This window comes from Microcaecilia unicolor, chromosome 7 (assembly GCF_901765095.1).
Source record: "Microcaecilia unicolor chromosome 7, aMicUni1.1, whole genome shotgun sequence".
NCBI lineage: Eukaryota > Metazoa > Chordata > Amphibia > Gymnophiona > Siphonopidae > Microcaecilia > Microcaecilia unicolor.
The window spans coordinates 223919150-223944056 of NC_044037.1; the positions used below are offsets into that span (position 1 = coordinate 223919150).

Consider the following 24907-nt stretch of genomic DNA (forward strand, 5'->3'; position numbering starts at 1 on the left):
CTTCTCTGGTGGATCCTGATTTGAAGGGTGGAGAATTGCAGGGCCACTTACCAAGCGTGATCTACAGCTACTTCTCCAGGAACTGAAGCTGGCCTTACAGACTGACGCTGCCACACGCCTGGGTGAGTAAAAGGCCCTCGTCCAAGATCTTTGGGGAAGCCTAGAAGATCTTAGCACGTGAATGGAGGAGGTGAAAAACCAATACGCACACGGAGCGCCTGACTGCCCTTGATACTTGCTGCAACACTACTACGGGGCAGCTCGCCATGCTCACCGATAAACTTGATTTAAAAAATCATGCTCTTTGAGCTAATTTATGCTTCTACTGCCTCCCAGAGCCCAATGGGGAGGAGGACTGTCACAATTGTGCTAGTGATATGCTATCAAATCCTGGACACCTCTTCTGAACTTCCTGTTCACTCATTTTCTAAAGCAGAGAATATCGAGCTCGATCACGTTCACCGAGTGCTGGGAACACCTACTAACAACAAACCGAGGGACGTAATAGCTTGCTTCTATTCTTATTCCCCAAAGAAGATTTTCCTCGTGGTGTGGAAAATGGGCCACATCGCTTGTCATGACGCTGAAGTCATGCTCTTCCAGGATTTGTCTGCAGCCCCACTACAAAAACGCCAAGAGTGTCGCCCCATCATAAAAGGGTTGCAGCAAAAGCGAATCTGTTAACGTTGACTTCTTCTCTTTGACTTTGCTTTCTTGCTTTACGGAAAACCTCGCTAAGTGAAGACCTTGGGAGATGGGTAGGTTTGTGGCAGACCTCTGAGCCTGCAGCGGTGATAGCCCTACCACCCCGAGTGTCAACTCCAGGATGGCATCAAGTCACCATGAGGAATAACCGCCTAAAATGGCACTCCTCTGAGGCTCCCCTCGGGCCTCCTCTTGACTGTAGCGTTTCTTTGCTGTTTGTTGCATAATTCATTCTTACCTGTGGTGATCTTTCTTGAGTCTATTCTTTAATGGGGGAAGTGCATGGTGTAGTCTTCTGTTATGTACTTTGTTGGGGGGTGAAGGGGATGGGTAGGGGGGGGAAGTCCAGAAACTGGGATGTACAGTCGTCTCCTTTGGATACTGGTACCCTGCCCAGTCTTTAGTCGTCTTTGGACTCTGCTGCTCTGTGGCTCAGCAATCACCGCACCTTAGTCCCAAGCCCCTCAGACCGATGGCCCGCAGCCTCTTAACTTGGAATGTCTGTGGGGTAAACTCCCTGATTTAAAAGGAAAAAACTGTTGGCAGCCATGCAGCACTGGGTGGGGGAGTGGCAGTGGCACTTCTATGGGAAACTCACTTGAGTGCCCCAGAGCATCAGAAATTGCAGAGAGAGTGGGTGGGCCATTGTTACTCCTCCTTAGCCCTGTGTCCTGTAGAACAGAGGTGACAATTACAAGGCTATCCCGTTTGAGGAACATCATTGTTATACTGATGATCAGGATAGAGGGCTGGTTTTGCACTGCTCCCTATATGGTGTTACGTATTTAGTGTCCTTGTATGCACCTAACCTCCTGGATAGATTTTTCTTGCCAGCTCTCCTCAAACTTTTGCTGAGTTTTTACTTCCATTGTACTGTCATCATCGGGGGTGACTTCAATGCAGTCACAGACCCACATATAACCAGAAAACATGTTCTGGGGGCAGAGCCCCCTCCCTTGGTTGGAGGAGTGATCTTTATTATTCCAGTTTGGATCTCCTCGACATCTGGAGAACCCTCCACCTTGGTGAATTAGAGTTCACCCACGTATTTCGAGCACATCTGTCAGCCAGCAGCCAGCTAGACTATATTTTAGTTTAGACTTCCCTGTTTTCCCAGGTGCATGAGGTGGAAACTGTCCCAGTGGGTATATCAAATCATGCTTTGGCCCATTTTGTTTTGCACCTTCTTTGTACGGAACCCCACCCCTTATAGCATATGCCAATCTATTTCAAAGAGGATAATTTTCAGATATATATCTCACAGAAATGGGAGGACTTTTGATTTAACAGTGACCCCCTGCACTCCTGAATAAGCTAAGTACAAGTTTGTTTTATCATCATTACAATGAACTGCCTAGAACACTGTGTGGATATGGTAGGAAGGCATGCGATGATGTCTTAAGGGGTGTTAGCAGTAACATACTGCGAGTGAGTCCTGTGTACACAACCCCTCCCACTGAGCACTATTGGCAGATAAAAAGGAAAAAAAATATTTGTTATACACAATGCACTGTTTATTTTTATTTCTTTAGTGGATTGGTTTCTTTGTATGATTTTTAGTTAAAATTTAATGCCAAGAAGTGTAGAGTGATGCACTTGGGGTGCAGAAACCCGAAAGAGAGAGACCGAATAGGAGGGGAGAGATTAGTAAGCTCAACTTGGGAGAGAGACCTTGGGGTGTTTGTGTTTGAGGATCTAAAGGTGAAGAAACAAGGCGACGGCCGTGGCCAGAAGGATGCTAGGCTGCATAGAGAGGGGCATAACCAGCAGAAGAGAAGAGGTGTTGTTGCCCCTCTACAAGTCGTTGGTGAGGCCCCACTTGGAGTATTGTGTTCAGTTTTGGAGGCCGTATCTTGCTAAAGAGGTAAAAAGACTGGAAGCGGTGCAAAGAAAAGCTACAAAAATGGTATGGGATTTGTGTTGCAAACCATATGAGGAGAGAGACTTGCTGACCTGAACATGTATACCTTGGAGGAATGGAGAAATGGGTGACATAATACAGACGTTCAAATATTTGAAAGGTATTAATCCACAAATAAACCTTTTTTGGAGACGGGAAGCCGGTAGAACTAGAGGACATGAATTCAGGTTGAAGTGGGGGCAGACTCAGGACTAATGTCAGGAAGTATTTTTTCATGGAGAGGGTGGTGGATATGTGGAATGCCCTCCAGCAGGAGGTGGTGGAGATGAAAACTGTAATGGAATTCAAATGTGCATGGGATAAACACACAAAGGAATCCTGTTTAGAAGGAATGGTTCCGTGGAATCTTAGCAGAGATTGGGTGGTGACGCTGGTAATTGGAGAAACAAAATGGGAGCTGGGCAGACTTCTATGGTCTATGCCCTGATTGTGACTGAATAGATAGGGATGGGCTGGAGTGTAAATTTTAAGAGGCTTCGACGTTAGCTTCAGAACTTAGTACAAGAACAGTGCTGGGTAGACTTCTACAGTCTGTGCCTTGAGAAAGGCAAGGACAAATCAAACTCAGGTATACATATAAAGTATCACAAACCATGTAAATGAGTTTGTTGTTGGGCAGACTGGATGGACTGTACAGGTCTTTATCTGCTGTCATTTACTATGTTACAAGGTTACCTTCACATAATTCTGCTTCTTTGGTATTTTTCCCAGTTATCCATCACTTGCCCTTTGTAACCTCCCTCCCTCGAAAACGTATCATTCATACTTGTCCTTCACTGAGAGTAAGTTATGTTTAGAGCCTGTTTGAACAAACAAACACTTGTTAAAGTTTATGGCCCATTACTAGGGCTGTGCAAGCCTGTCTATGGTCTCTGAGAAGATCAAGAAGACACAAGCTAGCTAATTGCCCTACTTGATCATAAATAAGGGAAGAAGTTATATATACAAAGCTGGCTAATCTGCAAAACCAAACAGCTCTATACTAAATACTGTTTTGTTTCTACCCATTTTACAATGAGGTTTTTTTTTTTTTTTAGGCTTGAATTCCTCTGGGGTGGCAGAGGAGCCACAGCAAAAGATGCAGAAGATGCTTCTGTGTCTGAGGACATCAGAATGACATGTCACCAGTTTGTTCATTATCACAAAGACCTCTGTGTCCGGAGCATAGTCAAGGAGAGACGGTAGGTGCCGGGGCCACAGCAAAAGATGCAGAAGATGCTTCTGTGTCTGAGGACATCAGAATGACATGTGATCAGTTTGTTCATTATCAAAAAGACCTCTGTGTCCGGAGCATAGTCAAGGAGAGACGGTAGGTGCCGTTGTGGAACAGAGGCTAATCTGACAGATCATGTTCAGGACTCTATGGAACTGTCTGGCTTATGCACCTACTGGGCTGGAAGGATCAGTAGAACAGAAGTCAGATATGTAATGGAAGTGTGATCCAGTGTTTTCAATATTCATGTTATCTACACATCACTTTCAGCTGTGATCCTAATTCATGTGTTAAAATAGAAGTGACAAAGAAGATGGTAGGAATAAAGCCAGGAAACGGACATATTGACTATTGATGCTGTTTTAATTCTAACGTCTTGCTCTGTGTATGTTGTCACATGGAGGGTAACTTTAACAGACCACCTGACTAGTGTAGCAGATAAGTTATGCCTATTTTAAAGAGAGCTTCCTTATTGTCCCACTAGACCAGTCCAGATAATTGGGTTACATCCCCTGATCAGCAGATGGAGGCAGAGAAAACAGACAACTCAATGATGTCATCGGTATAAGGGGTGGTGCAGACCTGGAATGTGCCAGTATTTTTCTGCCTCCAGCAGATGGTGCAGATCTTTGCACTGTAGTTTCAGGCCTCACTCCCAGGGGCACCTTCAGTGGAGTATGTAGGGTTACCATATGGCTCCAGAAAAAGGAGCACGATACACAAGAGCCTGCTGCATCAGCAGACTATTCACTGGGCCATGGCCCAGTGAATAGTCTGCTGATGCAGCAGGCTCTTGTGTATCGTGCTACAGCCCTTTCTCCTGATAGAGCAGGGTGAAGCTCTGGCTCTCCCTTGCCCCAAGCTTCTGCTCATGGACCTTAGTCTTGGCGAGGCAGTGTCTGCTGGGAAATGTCCTGGTCAGCAGAACTCCTGGGGGCTTGATTTGTTGGTATCATGAGCCAGAACCAGTGGGAAGTGAGTATCAGGATTTTTCCTGGGTTTTCTAACCTATTTTAACTTTGTCTCTAGGCCCCCACCCCCCACTCCCTCTCCTCAGGGGTTTGAGAGGTCTGGGCAGGAGACAGTACAGCGCTAGAATGTGGTATTTAAAAAAAAAAAAAAAAAAAAAAAAAGCTCCTGGGTTGAGGCACTCCCCGAGAGTAATGTCTTGGATCTAAGAAGCTACACTGTGCTGTGCCACTCTGGGGGTGGGGCAGCTGAGCCTTAGGCTACTGCTCACAAAGAGCAGTGCTGAGATTCTGCTCCAGTCAGGGTGTTGGCTGTGACTGGCTCCATAGGCTGCTGCTGGAAACTGGTAGTGATGTCAAACTGAACCCTGGGATGAGCTTATCAAGGGCTGCTGTTTAGCTGACACCCTCAAGAGCCTCAGTCTCGCTACTCTGTTGCATTGGTTGTTGGGCCCAGCAGTATGTAGGATCTGTATTGCAGATGGCTTGCAAATAGAGAAGAAAAAATTAGGCACGCTGCCACCACCAACTTCTTCATGGGCCTGAGGATAGTCTTCATCTACACTTGGTCAAACGGTCAGGGACATAAGCCTCCTGTGGGCCCGTTCTTACATGTGGGAATGGATGCACTTCTTCCTGTTTCCAGCAGGTGGTATCTGTGGGCGAGAGGAGGTTGGCTTGTTTTCTCTCTACCCCTTTGAGGGTCAATGATATGCATATGGCAGAGGAGACTGGAGTTTTGTCCTTCTTTTTGCGGTCCACTTCAGTTAAAAAAAAAAAAAAAAAATGTTCCCTCAAGAATGGAGCAATTGGTGTTCTGGCTTTGGGGCAGGGCTAGTTACCCCTCCCCCTTTCTAAGTAAGGTTCTTGGTTATACACATGATTTCAACCCTGTTTAAGATCTTGAGAGCAGGCTTAGGTTGTCCCTGTGAGGGGTGTAACTTGGCTGAGCCACAATCAATCCAGGAGTCCCATGGATATCCCTGCTGCAGCTCCTTGTGTTTGGGGAAAGCCCCCCCCCCCCCCTCACCAAGGCTTCTAGGCAGAGCCTCCTGGGGAGGGGGGTTGTTCGAGGGTTTGCTGTGTAATGGAGGCCAGACTAACTTCTTACAAGGGGTGGCTTGGTTAGGAGCCAACGTCATCTTAATGGGAGCTGCAGGAGGGAAACCCTGAGACCAGCACATCCCAAGCTCCAGTCCCTAGTAGGTGCACTGGCAGGAGTAGCCAACTTAGCTTGCTTGGGGAGGCTAAGGGACAGGAGTTCCACCTGATTTGTCTAGGCCTCGGGAAGACAGAGGTCATCCTCTGTGGGCTTCTGTAACCTCTTCTCTTCTGGAGCTTGTAGACGTTCAGCATCCCCATGACCCTAGAGGCTTTTGTGGGAGCTAGTCAGTCTCCATTAAGGCCCTAGCCTATTTGGGGCTGGTGCTAACCTAGTATGGGTCGCAAGTGGAGTTGCCTTGGTTAGGGTGCTCTGTCTGGCCTATAGGGCTACAAGATGCAGAGGCTAGCTGAGCCCACAGAGGTCACCAAGGACCCCTTGGAAGGTGGCTTACTCCTAACCTGTAGGGCTGACTTGTAGAAGGCATTTGTTAATACTGGGAGAGAGAGAGAAATCAGCCTCTTGGAGTCAGTGGCCTATGTGTGGCATCAGCCTGAGAGGATGGGCCTCCATTTAGAATGAACCTTGGAGGCATGGTCTTTCTCCTGCCCAGGGTCTGTGTACCTTTTGGTATGTCCCACTTGTCTGGACTATTTTGTTTTTTGTTCTTGAATTGAAAGGTACTGCTGTTAGAGGTTGTCGCATCTATTTTCCCTGAGCCATTATAATTAATGGATGTTCAACTCGCTGAATTATTTGTATGTTGTATTTCCATAATTTTCTGCTTCCTCTGAATAGTTGGAATTCTTGTCCCCCCTCTGTTGTGTGGACCAGATGGAGCTAAATCCTTATATTGGGGATTACCCAAATTTTTGAATTTTTGTTGTATTGGTATTGGCCCAATTCAATTTTGTATTGATGTAGTATTGAAAATGTAAATTAAAAAAAACACACTGATGTCTAGTTGCACGTACAATATAACTAACTTATGTTGCTATTCAGTTGTTTCATGATGACGTCACTGAGGAGTTAGTTTTCTCTATCTCCATCTGCTGGTTGGGGGGATATAAACCACAAATGTCCCAGCAAAAGTTTAGTAGCATATGCATTTTTTTATGCCATACGTGCATAAGTTCAAACTCCGCCCCGGGGAACAAGTATGCAGAGGTAGGCTGCACGTATATCCTGGGTAATTTTATGCAAATGTAACAGTTTTACCTGTAGACAAGGCTTATGAGACTACCACCTCAGTTGCTTGTCTCCAGTAATCAGCTCCTGGCAGAGTTTTGAAAGGCAAATCATGATTCCCTGCCTTGTTAATGTGGTCAGAAGTGGTTCTTTTGTCTGAATTATAAGTGAACCTGCACACTGAACAGGTATAAAGAATAAAGCTTTATTCTTGCATCAGAAAACTGCTGTTTTGGTTTAATAACTACCTTTTACGTCTGTATCCTATACACAAAGGCTGAGGTCAATTTTTCAAAAGCTCTCTAGGTGCCTAACAGAAGGATGCAGGTGCACCTAGATTTTCTTAGATGAGTTCTTGAAAAGTGGGTGGGTCCAGGTTGGTGAAAGTAAGTTAAATTCTCGGCACCAGTTTCCCATAATAGGTGCCAAAATGTTAAGTGACTGAGTTGAGGTTGTTTTCTGCACAGTTTACGAGCTCAGCTTTGGGTCTGTCTGCCTTTTAAGTGACTGACAGTATTGTGCTCTTGCCTACAAAATGTGTTCTGCTTTTTGAGTATTCTTTAGCATGCTTTCCAGACATTGGCATACTAGTGACTGCTTTCACATACTTGATGTACGTGATGTCCACAGAGGAGCTGTGCTCATGTCCTTTTCTTTAAACGGCATGGGGAGTTAACTGTCTCTAAGCCTGTCCACCTTCCATATCTGGCTTTCCATATCCTCATTTCTTAGTTTCTAAGCTGTGCTCTCTTTTGTGGAATTTTCAGTAAACATTTCCAAGAACATAATAGGACTGCTTTTTTGTTTTTGTTTTTTTTAATTTTCAGGAAGTTCAGAACTGTGCTGTTCCCTGTAAGTTAAGGAGCATATGGTCTGGCTTTTTTTTTTTTGTATTTACATTCAGACTTCTTCCCCCAGCAGATGATGTAGGGTGGGGGAAAAGTCAATCCCCTCTGCTGGGTAGGATACAGTTTTTTTATAGAACAAAGTGATCTTACCTTGACATGCTTTCTATATTGCTACACACTTCATAACAGATCCAGTAATCATATTAAAGTAATTGGCAGCATCTTTTTACAGCTGTTCAGACTGGCTTATGTATGTTGAGCATTCAGGGAACCTGCAGTATGCAGGATACAGTATAATTGCACATAGCAAGAGGGGGAAGGAGAAATTTAGCACTGGATGTGAGGCCTAGCAACAAGTGAATGAGCTTTAAGTAAAGATACAATAAAAATCCTAGTTGACGTTGAGGGGCATAATCGAATGGGGCGCCCAAGTTTTCCTAAGGATGTCCTCGCAGGACATCCCGGCGAAGGGGCGGGGAAACCCATATTATCGAAACAAGATGGGCATCCATCTTTCGTTTCGATAATACGGTCGGGAACGCCCAAATCTCAACATTTAGGTCAACCTTAGAGATGGTCGTCCCCGGTTTTCTGCGATAATGGAAACCGAGGACTCCCATCTCAGAAACTACCAAATCCAAGCCCTTTGGTCGTGGGAGGAGCCAGCATTCGTAGTGCACTGGTCCCCCTGACATGCCAGGACACCAACCGGGCACCCTAGGGGGCGCGGCAGTGGACTTCATAAATTGCTTCCAGGTGCATAGCTCCCTTACCTTGGGTGCTGGGCCCCCCAAAACCCACTCCCCACAACTGTACAACACTACCTTAGCCCTTACAGGTGAAGGGGGGCACCTACATGTGGGTACAGTGGGTTTCTGGTGGGTTTTGAAGGGCTCACATTTACCACCACAAGTGTAACAGATAGGGGGGGGGGGGGGGGATGGGCCTGGGTCTGCCTGCCTGAAGTGCACTGCAGTACCCACTAAAACTGCTCCAGGGACCTGCATACTGCTGTCAGGGAGCTGAGTATGACATTTGAGGCTGGCAAAAAATATTTTTAAATTTTGCTTTTTTTTAGGGGTGGGAGGAGGTTAGTGACCACTGGGGGAGTAAGGGGAGGTCATCCCCGATTCCCTCCGGTGGTCATCTGGTCAGTTCAGGCAGCATTTTGAGACTTGGTCGCAGGAAAAAATGGACCAAGTAAAGTTGCCCAAGTGCTCGTCAGGGATGCCCTTTTTTCCATTATCGGCAGAGGACACCCATGTGTTAAGCACGCCCCAGTCCTGCCTTTGCAATGCTTCTGACACGCTCCCGGGAACTTTGGTCGTCCCCACAACGGAAAGCGGTTGGGGACGCCCAAAATCAGCTTTTGATTATGCCGATTTGGGCGGCCCTGGGAGAAGGATGCTCATCTCCCGATTTGTGTTGAAAGATGGGCGCCCTTCTCTTTCGAAAATAAGCCTGATAGAATCCTAGATCTTTGAGGAGGTTTTTGGTGATCTGCAGCATTGAATTGGCAGTTAATGGGGAGGGGGGTATGGATAACAGAAGATTTTAAAAAAATCTGCTTGCAAAAATGAACTGGGATAACTACCAATCATTTTGTAAAACCTCTCAGTGCTGCCAAAAGTTCAAAAGGAAGGACTCTGTACAGGTAGTGTGATCCTAGGAAAATGAACCAGAGGGACATACAGAGATGTGGGTGGATGAGCACACACACATGGCATGTTTGAGATTTAATGAGCATAATCAGGCTTTATGATCAAGAAGGGTAGGCTGTGACCAGGAGGTTCCTCAAGAACCTCCTTTGTGTAGGAATTAGTTTAGATCTGAGTTGTCTCGGGTCTCCTAACTTGGGAATCAAAATATATCTTATGTCCTTGTCCTCTACGTCCAAGGCTAACTCGGTGCTCTTTGTATCTAATTATGCAAATCCGAGGCTTGCCTGTGGCAGAAGAGCCTGTTCCTGACGGGTAAGGGGGATTGGATGCCATGCAGCAGCATGAACGTGGCTGCACGCTCCTAAAAAGAGGATGCTGTTCTGTACTGAGAAACCTGTTGTGATTTTTTGGAGGTTGAAAAAGATTGCTAGTACCCTTCTCTTGTTTCATATAGGGTTGATATCTTCTAAGGGGGGGGGGGGGGGGGGGGGAGCCTACCAACATGGAAGGTGCTTAGTGGTTGTGACACTAACCAGACACTCCTGCAGTCTGTGCAGAGGTGGATACCGAGATTTGCATTGAGTTTGCTTTTGTTATTCAGGAATCCCCTGACTTGCAAGGGTGCTTTAACTGTTGCTGATGTGGAAGTGATCTGCTGGAAGATAAACTTAAACCTCTTGTTCTACACAGACTTGCTCAGTGTGGACTGCACCAAGAGGGTCTTTTCTCCAGCTTACCTGTATGGGACTGGATGCCCTGACAGAGGTTACAGACTGGTGCAATTTATGGCAGCCTTCAGCCCTTCTCCTTTTAGCCAGAGAGCCCTCAGGTGAGGGTTATCTCCTATATTCAGTAGTTCCCAAACTGTGGGTCAGGACCCTAAACGGGGTCTTATCCAGTAGGTGGGGGTCACAGGAACTGAGCATCTACTCCCTCCGTTTGGACCTCCATTGTGACCTGTGCTCAATAGTAATGATCTATATTGGGCCTATGAGTCGGAGACCATTCACAGGCCCTCCCTATGGATTTCCTGTTAGACTGGAAACCTGTGCAAAGTGCTGGGGTCTGTGAGAACACAGCCTTGTGCTGCTACTGTCACCACCACTGCTGCTACTTCTGCCTTCATGCTTTGGAATTATATGTGGGGAGTAGAAAGTGGATGAGAAAGGGGAGGGGCCTGGGTTTCACTTTGTTTTCATCATTGTCTTATGCTGCATTAACTTTTATATAGCAGAACAGCGAAGATGACTCAAAAATTAGTAGACAACGTTCCTGATGATTGATTAAAACTGTTTATTAAAGGGTAAACAAGACTCGACACAACTGTGTTTCAGCCAAGTAGGCCTGCATCAGGAGTCTCTTGTACTGAATAAAATCAACCACTTGAAATATTTGTCGTCATTAATGAGTAAACACAACAAGTCATGTGCTCTGTGCGCCGAAGTATGAGCAAAAGGCTTTTGCAAACAGTAAAACCCTCGAGCCTAGTCTTGTTGATGTAGAATTAAACTAATGTTGGTGGAATTTCCGAAATCTGATTTATTCTAACACATCTTTGACACATGCAAAGAGACTTTAATCTGGCCTTCCTCTGCACACATACATGTGTGTTGTATGTTAAGACCATTGGTAGAGTTGTGCCATTTGCTACTTGTATGCTTGTTTATGCATGATATGGAGACATTGCTGTACTTCTATCAAGCTTTGATCTACTGTGCTTTAGCAGTAATAGGAGATTATGCTACAAAATGTAGTAATGTTTTCTTTGCCTAATTAGGTTCTTTCTACATAGGATTTTTGGCAGGGTAGTTTAGGGAAATGGGACTTGATATACCGCCTTTCTGTGGTATTTTGCAACTACATTCAAAGCGGTTTACATATATGCAAGTACTTATTTTGTACAGTCACAAGGGGCTGCAGTGGGAATCAAACCCAGTTCCCCAGGATCAAAGACCGCTGCACTAACCACTAGGCTACTCTTCCATTCCACAGTTTAGATAAGCTGTGTTTTTGAATGACACTAAAGTTTAACATCTGTAAAATCTCAGTCAAGAGGTCTTATTGTCTACAAAGGAAGCAGAATTTGATTTATTGCAGGGCATCCCAAACCTGTCCTTGTGACTCTGCAGTGTTTTAGCACATCCATAATGAATCTGCGTGCATTGGAGACGCAGTATATTCAGTGTTCTCATGCTTGTTCATAGTGTATCTCCTGAAAAACCTGGTTTTTGGGGTCACCAGGCCAGATTTTGGAAGTCCTTTGAAAGGCTGCCTTAGACTTTTCTGTACCTTGAGCGCAATATAGAGTTTGGGAGCAGTACTGGACCAATCCAGTGTAATCAGGATCACCAGGCCAGGATGTGCTGCAATCCACTGTATGTGACCTATCAAGGGCCAGGGGGAAATATTTAGAGAACTCCCACTGTTGGCCATTATCACAGAAGAGCATCCATCCTAACCAATCCCAGTCTTTGCACCTACTGAAAAAATTCTTCAAATTCTGCCTGATTGTCATCAGGCCTTGGGAGGTGTCTGAGAAGGCCTTTCCCTCATTTCCCCATCCCCCTCCCCCTGGAATCTAGAGAATGCTTGCTGAGAATCTGCTCCTCCCAGGCTACCACACAACTCTTCATGTCCCCAATAGTTAAGGTATGCTACTGCAGTAGCATCGTCAGACTGAACCCTGAATATGTGGCTCAGAGGCCTCCACTGATCTGTAAATGATAAGTTGTCTCAAACTGGTTGATTTACTAGACACCCTCAGCAGATGACTACTGATCCTGTGCCGGTTGGCCCTGACAGGGGACCCCCTCAGCTGGCCAGACTGACATTTGTTGCTACTGTCAGTTCAGACTCTTCAGGGACCCATCTCCTTTCATCAGGTTCTTGCTCTGTTCCTACCAGGCCACATTGGCCTTGGTCTGCATTGTCCACAGGAAGTGCATCTCAGAACTCTGAGACCGTGCCAACCACCAGTCCAATGATTTCTGCAGTAGTCACATATGTGCCTATGCCTAGTGGACCAGGTAGCATGTCTCAAGACCTGCATGTAGCTCCATGATCATGGCACCTGTCAATGATCTTACTTGGGCCTGCAACTTCAGGTCAGTCAAGAATAACCTGCCCCTTCAGAGTATTGAAACAGGCCCCCAGATATTCAAGGCTCTGACGGTTCCAGCTTGCTTTTGTCAATGTTAATGACTTAGCCGAGTGCCTGCCTTTTACCACTTGCACCATCAACTGCCAACCATCTGCTTTAATCTTTACCCAGACAAGCTAGTTATCTAGGTGAGCAGAGAGATTTTAATCCATCCCTAATGCTGCTTCTGTCGCTGTCAGTGGTGCAAGGAGCTGTTTCCAACCCAAAGGGCAGTGCTTGGAACAAATCTCGAACCTCCGATATTTCCAAATTGAGATATGCAGGTTTGCCTCTTTGAGAACCAAAGATATCTGAACTCCCCCTTTCTGACTGCAGTGATGAATCCTAGGAAGTCAATCTGAAAACTGAGAACTCATAGTGCTCTGTTAACACTCTTGACAGCCAAAATCAGATGGAAGGTGCCCTCCCTCTTCAGAACTACAAAGTAAATGGAATACCAGCCTCTGTCCATTTCTTCTTCCATCTGCTGTTAGAGCTTAACCTTTACCTATCTATTCTGGACTGGTCTGGTCGATAAGGAAGCCAGGTTTAGACTTGCTTAAAGAGGAGCCATTGTAATCAAATCTTAAATAGAGGAGCATTGAGTTCCAGAGAAGTGGCTAAATAATGTGTCCGCACCAGCCAGATTTTTATAAAATATGGAAGAGTAAACAAGCTCACTTAGAAGAATCTTGACTAGCTTTAAGTAGGGAACAAGTCAAACAGGTATATAGGAATGCTTGAAAAGTTAACAGCAGTCTTAAATTGGATCCTGTAGCTAATAGAAAGCCAGTGGTGAACCGTGGAGCTATGTGGATCAAATTTCTGAGCTGCACAAGGAAGCTTAATGGAAGTGTTAGACCAGAAAGTAGCACATTGGCAAGAACATGAACATCGTTGCAATCAAATCCAGGGATTGTGAGATCATTACAATTCTTCTCAGTGTGATATTTCCTTGATGCTGTAGATTACCACTGGATTTTCAAAATGCTGTCCAGCTTTTCCTTTCTGTTTTTATCTGCAACACGGCTTAACCATTCTTTAGTTGCTCTCTTTTCTCTCTTTAAACATACTCTGGATCTGGATATAATTGTCCAGTCTGTTTTATTCATAGAAGGATTGTTTTATGAATTCTTGTAAAGCCATATTTTGTAATGGTGTAGTGGTATGCAACTACTAATTATTACATTGTTCAAAAAAAAAAGTAAGTAGAAATGGAAAAATCTAGGTGACCCAGATTAGGCTGTGACGTGAGAAACCATGGGATGAAAACAGAAGCAAAAATAATACATTAAAAGCCCAATATCCTCCCCAAAACATACAAAAGCAGTGGTTTAAAAAAAAAAAGCAATTTTTTTTAAAGGAGGAAATATTAACAAATTTTCCCCTTGCCCACAAAAATTTTGACTGATACAGATTTTTGGGGTTTTTAAAAATACTTTTCTACAAAATCTGATTTTTTAACTTGGTGATTCCAATCCCAGCCTTGGAGGCAGAACTTACCTGTCTGGTTTGTTGGATAGCAATAGTATGAGGGAGAACAGCATGCACTTGGGTTTTCAGTGTGTGAAAATTTTAACTCTGTGTATATTCATAAAATATCATGGAAAGCAGACCAGTTAGATGTTTCTCCAATACAGAGTTGGGAGCCTCTGATTCAGACTGGTGCCAAGATGTTTTGCTTATCCTTTGTTTTTGGTAAGCTCTTCTTAGGAGAATGGAAAGCCAGTGTGTATACCTTAACTAGAAGGTGAATAGGCATTCTCCTTATATGCTTTTAACTATCATGCTGTCTTTCCTTCTTTCCTTCCCTTTCCTCCGGTATGCAGTGCTGATACCAGATTTACAGAACATGTGGCTGAATCATTCCTTTGACATACAGGTGTGGCAGAAAGACCTACACAGGTATCTTCTTTGGCTCCGATCTGGTGAATTGGCTGGTTCAAGTTGGACTTGCTCCTGACCGTGGCGAGGCTGTGAAGTATGGCGAGAGACTGCTGAAAGGAGGCATCCTGCACCACATTACCAGGGAATATCAATTTCAGGATGAGAACTGGTATTACCGTTTTGTTTAGGAGCCATGTGCATTCTATGACAGCTGCTGCATCAGCCTGGTTTTAAGCAGAAACAGCTTGAGAGGCTGATTACCACCAGGATCTCTTGCACCTAATGAAATACATTAATTTAATTTTTGTATGTTTCCTGCTTTTAATAAATAGGCTTTGGTTTTAACACTGTGCCAATGTAAGATTGTGTTCATTAGCTGTCCCAGCAAGCCAGCTCAAGCACTGTCATTTAGTATTCTAGTAAGCAGTTAAAATGAGGTTATTTTTCATATGAAAAATGTAGTTGTAAATAATACAAAGGCTGAAAAAGATATTAATCAGTTTCTGATTATATTTAAATTGTATTTTTCAGTTTGATAACTACTTGCACTAGAAAGAGCCTTTATTTAATACTGATATTGTATTTATTTTTTATCATGGGCACATGCCACAATATCAGTGTAGCAATGAGCTATTTTGACAAGTTGTAGAAGTAAATCCATGAAAATAAAGCAAAGACTTGTGAAGATATTACAACTCCAGAGTGGAACTTTCAAATTAACTTTACAAAACTTGTTACCATGGAAGAGTGTGCTGCATTTTAAAACTACCAGACTTGTACTTTTTATCTCATGAGGCATTTATGAATCTGGCACTATAAATCTGCCACTGCGCTTAAATGAATTTGCTGAGGTGGTTTATTTTATTTTAAATTTGCTTCAGCTCACTAGTGATGTACAGTAATTTTGTCACTTTTGTTTTTTGGGGTTTTTTTTTTAATTTATTTTTACAAAAGATAAAGAAACCTTAGCCCCAGCAAATCTTCTGAACCTTGCAGTAGCCCTAGTTAAGACTTCTTCTTTTTTTTTTTTTTGACTAAACTTCAGCAGAGTCCTGAACTCAGTCTCTCCATATTCCAAGTACAAGTGTTAAGACCTGTAAAAAGGCATATGGAGCTAGGTTCAGTAAATGGCGCCTAAAAATCTGCCCTGAAAAAACCCCGTGTAAGTGGTATTTCATAAGCTGCGCTTAAATTTTGGTACAGTTTATAGAATAACGCTTAAACATTATGGTTGCACGTAAATTTACGCACCACCATTTGCACCAAGAAAAACATGATGCAAATGCTCATGGCTAAATTTACAGGTGGAGCACATTTATTCTGTAATTATATGCATAACTCAAAACCACACCCCCATTCTGCCTTGAAACGCCCTTTTTCGGGCTGCACATAAATTTTAGGTGCAGATTCTGCGCCTAACTTTACATGTGTAACATCCAATTAAATCTAATTAGTGCCAGTAATTATTAAAAATCCAATTGGCACTAATTGGCTTGTTCAGTTAACTTGTGCGCACAAATCGGAACTGCACCTAAATTAGCACACGCAATTTTTGGCAACCTTTATAGAATCAGGGGGATGATGTCTTATGTAATATGTCAGACTCCATACTGAGTCCATCTCGGGGCGTTTTTCTTCAGTAAAATACTCGTTCCAAACTATTTGTCTGTAGTTCTGCAGTGGACCTAGCATGAACATGGAACTATATTTATAATTTAGCTTTTGTGCTTTGAATATGTAGAAAAAAAGGAAAGTTTTTTTTTTTTTTTTTTTTAAATTTTTTATTATTTCTTAAGATTTTCATAAAGCCTCATAAACCTTTTAGGAAGCAGTATGTGAACTACTGTGAGTGTTGTATATTGCAGAAACTATATTAATGAAATTTACACAGCTGATACGAAGTCATCCTTTTTTTGCTCTGAGTCCATGAGCCGTACCTGTAAGGTGAGATGAAGTGTAATTTAAATGAAACATTTATTTGGGAGGAAACGAGCAAAAGTAGTTATGCAACTTTTATTTTTCTAATCAGCAGAATGTTGTATTTTGTATAAAATCGTGTCCTGGTACTTAGCCCAGTGTTTTCCAATCCTGACCTGGGCTCCCACAGCCAGTCAGGAGATCCACAATGAATGTGCATGAGACTTTAATACACTGATAGCCCAGTATTTGCAAATTAATCTGCATATTCACTGTGGAAATTCCACAAAAACCCGACTGAATGTGAGATCACAGGACAGCTTTGGAAACCACAGTGCTAGCCTAAGAGTCAGCAGACCTACCGAGTGCCGCAACCAGTCGGGTTTTCAGGAAATTCACACTGACCACCATATTCTATATATCATGTGGAAATCCAGGTGTATTCAGAACAGTGTGCATAATCTAATTGGTTAACAACCAATCAATAGGTAATTATTAGCAGTAATTATAATTTACATGCATAACTATCTAGGCACAGTATATTACAGAATACTTGTGAGTTGGAACGTGCATATCTGAAAAGGCGTTCTCACCCATTTCAAAATGTTTGGATGTGGGCATTCCTAAATTCTATGCTTGTGGTTATAGAATTTACTGCTTCGTGCAGAAATCTGGATGCAGGTATTTACACCATGTTTTCCCTACCTTAAATGGCTGTCTCTTCCATTACTGTGCACATCCAGCATTTAAGTGTACTCTAGTTATAGCACTTGGACTTGGAACTTTTTTTGGAATAAACACCTTTCCTATAGACTTCTGTTTCAGTAGCTTGTACTTCTGCCATACTAACCTTTTGGCCAAACCTGCTTTTCAGTGCCTCAGTTATCCCACGTACACACTGCGTCTCAGTTGATGGGAAGAGCTAGGTGTGGTCACACGATTTCTACCCTAATTAGAGCCGTCTCCTCCTTAACACGCTCACAAGCTATCTCTGCAGTGTAGTCTAATGGCTAGCACACTGCCCTCTGACGCTGAGTGGAGTTCAAGTCCTGCTGTAGTGGTTGGGTAGCATGTGTTAACCAAGCCAGCTGCCACGAGTCATGGAGGGAGAGATTTTGCTTGAGAAAACAGACCCAGCCAGGGGTGGACTGATACTGAGGTGGACCCATCTCCACCTACCAACAAGTGGAAGACACTCGATAGAGACTAGGGGAAAGTGGGACCCCTACTACTGTGGACCCTCTGCCACTGCCCTGCTGTCTCAATGGTAAGTCTTCCGTAATGTGTGTTTGGGAAATCCTCAACTGTTTACTATGTCTTCCAGGTGTGGGATTGGTCCTGTGAGAGGACACCAAGAATCTGTGGTCGGGTGTGCCATACTCAAGTCTTGTGTTTTGTCTGGTTACGAGGTGTGAGGGTGAGTGGGAGGGAGTTGTTATTGTTGGCATGTGATACATGCCTTTCGCTATTGTTTCGCCAGGCCATCAGATACTGCCACTATAACCCTCTGAGCTGAACATACTGTCCTCCCAAAACATCTTCACAGTAGATGAGGGAGTGTACATGTTAGAACAGGTGGCATGTCGTGCTTGAACAAAGAACAGTGATGCCCGGCCGATGCCCTTCGTACCCTATATCATGTGGTTATTGAAACAATATTCCAGGGAGGCTCTGGGCCTTTTGCCACATACCCATTCCCCAGATCAGCAGCGTTACCTATTCCCGGTGGGAGACTTTTTACCCAGTCCAGGATTACTCCCCATCTCATCCTGGTGTATTATGGGACCTGCAGCACTGATTGCAATGGATAGAATCATGGACTACAGATATTACACTGCTTTGGGATATAGGTGGAATACCAGACCTGGCCCAAACCCTCCCTCCTGGAATGGGTAAATTGGCAGCTCTGTCTCTCTTCCCCCCCCCCCCTTCCCCTCCCCCTCCCCCCACAGTTATAAGCCTAAGCTAGGAATCTCTGTGCCCCAGAAGATGAGTACGTGGTGGAGAGAGCAAAGTCCAATACTCACCCCCTTGCAGCAGTTGATAGGAGTCAGTAGTAAGTCACTAAAAGGCGCTAGCAATAGGAAGGGGGCCAGACTCTGAGGCCGCCTCACATAAGTGTGTGATGCTCCAACCTATAACTTTGAAGAAGCTCCTCAATTCTAGAAACTTCCACCTGCTGGTCTGAGAAGATAATGGCTTCACAATGCAGAAAAGGCTTACAGCATAGGTGTCCTGTACAACTGGAACAGAGCAAGAGAAAATAGTAAAGATCAATATTTTGCCCCCAAACCTCTGCTTTGTTGTAGAACAAACCAAGTGACACATGCCCCACTCTAGTAGATAAGGTAGTACAGAGGTTAGAACACTTGACTCATGATGGAAGAATTGCAAGTTTGAATCCCACAAGGGATATCCTGTCCTGCTTTGCCACATACACGTGTGTGTAGGGTTTTGTTTTGGGTTTTTTTTAACTTGGCACAGATTTTCAACTCTGATCACGGGATCTGTGTGGTGACGTTTAATTACTGTAATCATGGAGCAGTGACTTTAATTACTGCACCAGTCACCCCAGGTGCTATAAAGTACTGAGGTGGACACCATTTTGTCTTTAGGACTCCTCTGTGATTTGGTGGTTACTTAGTGATATTTGCTGTGTGCTGTGAACCAATCCTATACCCATTTCACCTCCTGCTTCCTCCTTTACCTGTATCTTCTCCACTTCTGTTCAATCTTCCCTATCGGTGTGTCTGTTTGGGTGTCTATTAGTGTGGGTGTGTGGTATACTGCAGCTACTTTGTTTTGCTCCTGTCATTGTTGGTGTCTCATTGCTTGTGCATTTGTACGTTTATGACTGCATCACAAAGTGATGGCAGAGGTATTCCTGAGGTTGTTGATGGTACAGAAGCAAAAGGTGAGGGGGAGAGGGCACGGGCAAGTGCAGCAGGGGCCCAGGCTCAGGTTTCTGGACTTAACAGATGAGCAGTGTGTTGCTCAGTTTAGATTTAATAAGATCATAGTACAGTTGTGTGAGAAGCTACTAGAGAACCTGAAGCCAATGGCCTGGAGGGGGCATGCCCTTCCGGTGCATGTGAGAGTCACCACTGCCATGGCCTCAGAGTCCCTCCTGTGGCTACTCCTGCTGCTTCTGAGGTGAGAGATGGGGCCAGAATGGGCACGTCAGAGGAGGCAAAATAGTGGCCATCAGGGCCTGTCTTGTGCTGGAAACAGATGACTCATCAATCGGGGGTAGCTGGTTCCTAGCCAGGCACTAGTTACGCAGAGCTCGTTATTTCTTTGCTCAGCTTGCATTTTGCACATCCCTCTCCCCAGGGAGTTAGATGTCACCATCCTGAAAGGCATCTCAATAACTTGGAGGAGGTAGGCTAGTGGTTCAAACACATGGTTTGTCTGTCCAGGGTGACCGGTTTCAATCCCAACAGCAGCAACCCTGACCCAGAGTTATTCACCTGACATTTGAACCTCCCCCCCCCCCCCCCCCCCCACCACCACCAAAAAATAAAAAGAGCATAGCCTTCAGCAGTAGAGTACATAGATATGTCTTCCACATGACAACCCCATTGCTAGTCTTGCTGTTGATATGTGCATGTGAGAGGGCATCATGATAGCACTTGTTTAGCCTTGTCTCCCTTCTGCTCTTCACAGTGCTCTTGCAACCTCTATAGTAGGCCTGGAACCTTCATATCAGATACAGCAGCCATAGGCATTTAGATGAAAAAACAGGACACCCATATGAATTTCAAATTTTTATCAAACTTGAATAAATTGTTAAAACTTTGTAGAATAGAAAATATACAACTATATATAATATCAAATAAAATTATACTCATTTCCCTGAAGTAGATAAACGCTAGGAAAGCGAATAGAATGTTGGGTATTATTAGGAAAGGTATGGAAAACAGGTGTGAGGATGTTATAATGCCGTTGTATCGCTCCATGGTGCGACCGCACCTTGAGTATTGTGTTCAATTCTGGTCGCCGCATCTCAAGAAAGATATAGTAGAATTGGAAAAGGTGCAGCGAAGGGCGACTAAAATGATAGCGGGGATGGGACGACTTCCCTATGAAGAAAGACTAAGGAGGCTAGGGCTATTCAGCTTGGAGAAGAGATGGCTGAGGGGAGACATGATAGAGGTATATAAAATAATGAGTGGAGTGGAACAGGTGGATGTGAAGCGTCTGTTCACGCTTTCCAAAAATACTAGGACTAGGGGGCATGCGATTAAACTAAAACAAATCGGAGAACATTTTTCTTCACCCAACGTGTAATTAAACTCTGGAATTCATTGCCAGAAAATGTGGTGAAGGCGGTTAGCTTAGCAGAGTTTAAAAAGGGGTTGGACGGTTTCCTAAAGGCCAAGTCCATGAACCGCTACTAAACGGCCTTGGAAAAATCCAAAAACCCAGGAATAACATGTATAGAATGTTTGTACGTTTGGGAAGCTTGCCAGATGCCCTTGGCCTGGATTGGCTGCTGTCGTGGACAAGATGCTGGGCTCGATGGACCCTTGGTCTTTTCCCAGTATGGCATTACTTATGTACTTATATAATAGCTTACTTAAAAGCACTGCAATCACTGTCATTCCAACAACTAGACGAGCTTGTGTCTGTGCTTGAGAAACCAATCATCCACAAAGCAATACATTCAGCAGAAAAATGTGAATGTAGTCAAAGAAAATTTAAAACAGTTTTACCAATTCCCAGTTCCCAGTATGTTTGCTCTTGTACCTGTTAAACAAAGGTTTATGACCCTTCAGCTTCCAGTTCTGATGAAGGTATGTGTGGTTCTTCACTCTGCTCAGTGTGCGGCGGCAGCTAAGAAAACAAATAAAATGTTAGGTATTATTAGGAAAGGAATGGAAAACAAAAATGAGCGCTTTATAATACCTTTGTATCGCTGCATGGTGCGACCGCACCTCGAATATTGTGTTCAATTCTGGTCACCGCATCTCAAAGATATAGTGAAATAAGAAAAGGTACAGAGAAGGGCGATGAAAATGATAAAGGGGATGGGACAACTTCCCTATGAAGAAAAACTAAAGTGGTTGGAGAAAAGACAGCTGAGGGGAGATATGATAGAGGTCTATAAAATAATGAGTGGAGTGGAACGGGTAGACGTGAATTGCTTGTTTACTTTTTCCAAAAATACTAGTACTAGGGGGCACTCAATAAAACTACAAAGTAGTAAATTTTAAAACGAATTGGAGAAAATATTTCTTCACTCAACATGCAATTAAACTCTGGAATTTGTTGCCAGAGACTGTAGTAAAAGCAGTTAGCTTACCGGGGTTTAAAAAAAGGTTGTGGGATAAGCATAAAGGAATCCTGTGCAGAAGAAATGGATCCTCGGGAGCTTAGTCAAGATCGGGAGGCGGGGCTGGTGGTTGGGAGGCGGGGATAGTGCTGGGCAGACTTATACGGTCTGTGCCAGAGCCGGTGGTGGGAAGCGGGACTGGTGGTTGGAAGGCAGGGATAGTGCTGGGTAGACTTATACGGTCTGTGCCAGAGCCGGTGGTGGGAGGCGGGGCTGGTGGTTTGGAGGCGGGGATAGTGCTGGGCAGACTTATACGGTCTGTGCCAGAGCCGGTGGTTGGGAGACGGGGCTAGTGCTGGGCAGACTTATACGTTCTGTACCCTGAAGAACACAGGTACAAATCAAAGTAGGGTATACACAAAATTAGCACATACGAGTTATCTTATTGGGCAGACTGGATGGACTGTGCAGGTCTTTTTCTGCCGTCATCTACTATGTTACTATGTTCCTAAAGGAAAAGTCCATAGACTATTATTAAAATGGGCTTAAAATCCACTGCTTACTTGTAGAATAAGCAGTATAAAATGTATTGTACTGGTTTGGGATCTTGCCAGGTACTTGTAAACTTGGATTGGCCACTGTCGGAAACAGGATGCTGAACTTGATGGCCCTTCAATCTGTCCCAGTATGGCAATATTTATGTACTTATGTTTTCAGCCATCTGCCATAGTTACATAATGTTGTCTTTTGACATGGAGCAAATAACCTAAGGGTTCATTACGATTCCAACTGAAATCAGAAATCTTGGCAGTGTGCCCCCCCCATGAATAAACAGAAGTTCTGGAGACCCATCTTGTGCAGACTGCTCTTCCCCATTTGTACTTCAATCCCATACATTAAGCCTACACTCAGTACCATTTGAAGCAAGAATGGTTTTGTTGTGAGGAGGCTCAAAGGAATGGAGTTTGTTTCAAGTTCTGTAGGGAAGGGGAAAGTTAGGAGAGGAAGCCCCCAAGAGCAGCAGGAGCTGCCTCCAGGAGGTGGGGCAGACTAATGGTCCTGGGAGGTGGAGTGTCCAGGGATGACAGGATGCCCTAGAGCTTGGGCGGTTGCCATCTGATCTAGGGCATCCTCCACCCTGGCCTGTCCAGCTTCCAGGGCCCTTAGTTGCCAATGGCATCCCACATGTAAGCCAAATGCATCTTCTGTATGGTCAGTGTGGACATGTTGAAAACCCAACGGACTTGCAGCACTTAAGGACCAGTATCACCTTGTCTATGCTATTGGATTTCCACTGTGTGCATATCTTCCATGTGTATTTATTTTGGCTATTATGAAAATGTGCCTCCAGGAATGGGATGGGAAATGCTACTGTAGACCTTTTTTGTGTTATTTTTCAAATTAAGTTTTGTAAAGTTCTCATCCATAAAAAGAGAAAAAAAAAGTTACAAAAAGTATAAATAATTCTCACTGAAATATTGAACAAAACCCTAACACCCTCCAAATTAACATATACTATGGTCTGAATTAAAACCTATTTTAATGGATCTAACGTATATGTTAAGGCTATAATCTGGGTGTTTGAAAAATGGCAAAGTACCTGTTTTGGAATGTTAATGCTGAAAATCAGGGTGCTCATTGCTTGTTTGTGCTTGTCCCTTCCCCTTGCAATTTCACAGACAAAACATGAAGGATATGGCACAGAATGCATGAACTGTGACACATCTCAGGAAAAGATACACAATGCAGTTTTTACCACAGGAAATCCACATGCCCCTGCCCAATCCTCCAGTCACTATTACACGTAACTGAAGTGTACCCTCAGGTTTTAAGTAGTTAGTGAAGGGAGAATAAATTCCATTTAGGTGTATGTCTTGGCGTCCTTAGTATTTGACAACACTTCCCATATTTGGCCAAAGCAGTCTTCAGTAGAAGAGGAGGAATAGTAAGATGCCCCCTCTGACATTTGCTGAATGAATGAAGATGCAGCAGTCATTTCTGAGGCCTTTAGATCCACTCAAACAATAGGCATCCATTCAAGTGCAGATGTGGTACTGCATCATAAGCAAACCCTCTTTCCCGAGATCTTTCTCTTAGTAAGATAAAAGGCAGAGTTTTGGGGTTCAGTACAAGCCCATAATGCTGGGAAATGTGAAATTATGGTTCTGTGCTTGGTAAATCAGGTGATTGAGGAGTAACCACGGCTTAATTTGTGGAAGAACAGCCGGGAACACAGTTCCACCACTCATTTTCACACTCCAGTGAAACAAGAGAATTCTGCTCTCCGTCTCTTCCTTCTAAGCAGACTGTAGGAAAAAGGAGGATGGGTTGTGAGCCTGGAGCAAAGCAGAGAACATTTACTGAAATCCCTAACCCATCCCCTCTTCTCTTCTTGCTCCTGCTCCTAGCCTGCCCAAGCCTTTCCCCGGCTCCACAGTTCCACTTTTTTTTTTTTAATGTGCAAATTAAGCCCTGTGAGTAACTGAAATAAAACAATAATAAAGCTCAGGGACACTTTAGTACTGATGCACTTGTACTGATCCAATTACCTTAGTGTCCTGTTGAGAGCTGAAACCAATCAGCTAGAAAGCAGCTTTAGGAGTGTTTTGGTCACAGTCCTGAGATGCATCTTGTTGAGCTGATGTCCAAAGCTGAATGTGCAAAACTGGTCTTTTGTGCTGTTTTTATTTCTGTTTGTTTTTTCTTTGCAGTAAGACACTCCACTACTGTTTTGTGTTATGTGCCTGATTTACCTGGCTTCCCCCACCCCATAGATACAGAACACGAAAAGACCCTTAGTCGGTATTTCTCAGATGTAGCCACCAGCAGATTTATTTTGTGCCACCACAGATGGAGTCTGCTAGTGTTAAGTGAGTGTTATAGGAAATTGTTACTGTGGCCACCAGCTGGAGTTAATGGTTGAACTCTTCAGGTGATCACAATTTTTGTGAGAATCTCTGCTGTAAATGCACAATGATGTGTGTTCGCTAGCATAAGCTGTAAGGTAATGTGCTTAGACTGTAATAAGCAGCCTGTCCTGTCTTAATACCGGTAAGAAATGACATCCCTTAATAGCTTGAAAA

At 44.0% G+C, this 24907-nt stretch overlaps 1 protein-coding gene across 6 annotated transcripts in view; it reads left to right on the plus strand.

Moving 5' to 3' along the window:
• The window catches only part of GPR155 (G protein-coupled receptor 155), a 65240-nt gene extending 49916 nt beyond the window's left edge, over positions 1-15324 (plus strand). For 4 of the 6 annotated variants that reach the window (XM_030209115.1, XM_030209114.1, XM_030209113.1 and 1 more), the window contains exons 15-16: positions 3664-3807; positions 14628-15324. In XM_030209115.1, coding sequence (XP_030064975.1) covers positions 3664-3807; positions 14628-14820 — 337 coding nt within the window. In that variant the 3' untranslated portion in view covers positions 14821-15324. Of the gene's footprint in view, positions 1-3663; positions 3812-3939; positions 7342-14574 lie in introns of those variants that run through there. The other 2 variants (XM_030209116.1, XM_030209117.1) reach the window with 2 other exon arrangements.
• The last annotated feature ends 9583 nt before the right edge of the window (positions 15325-24907 follow it).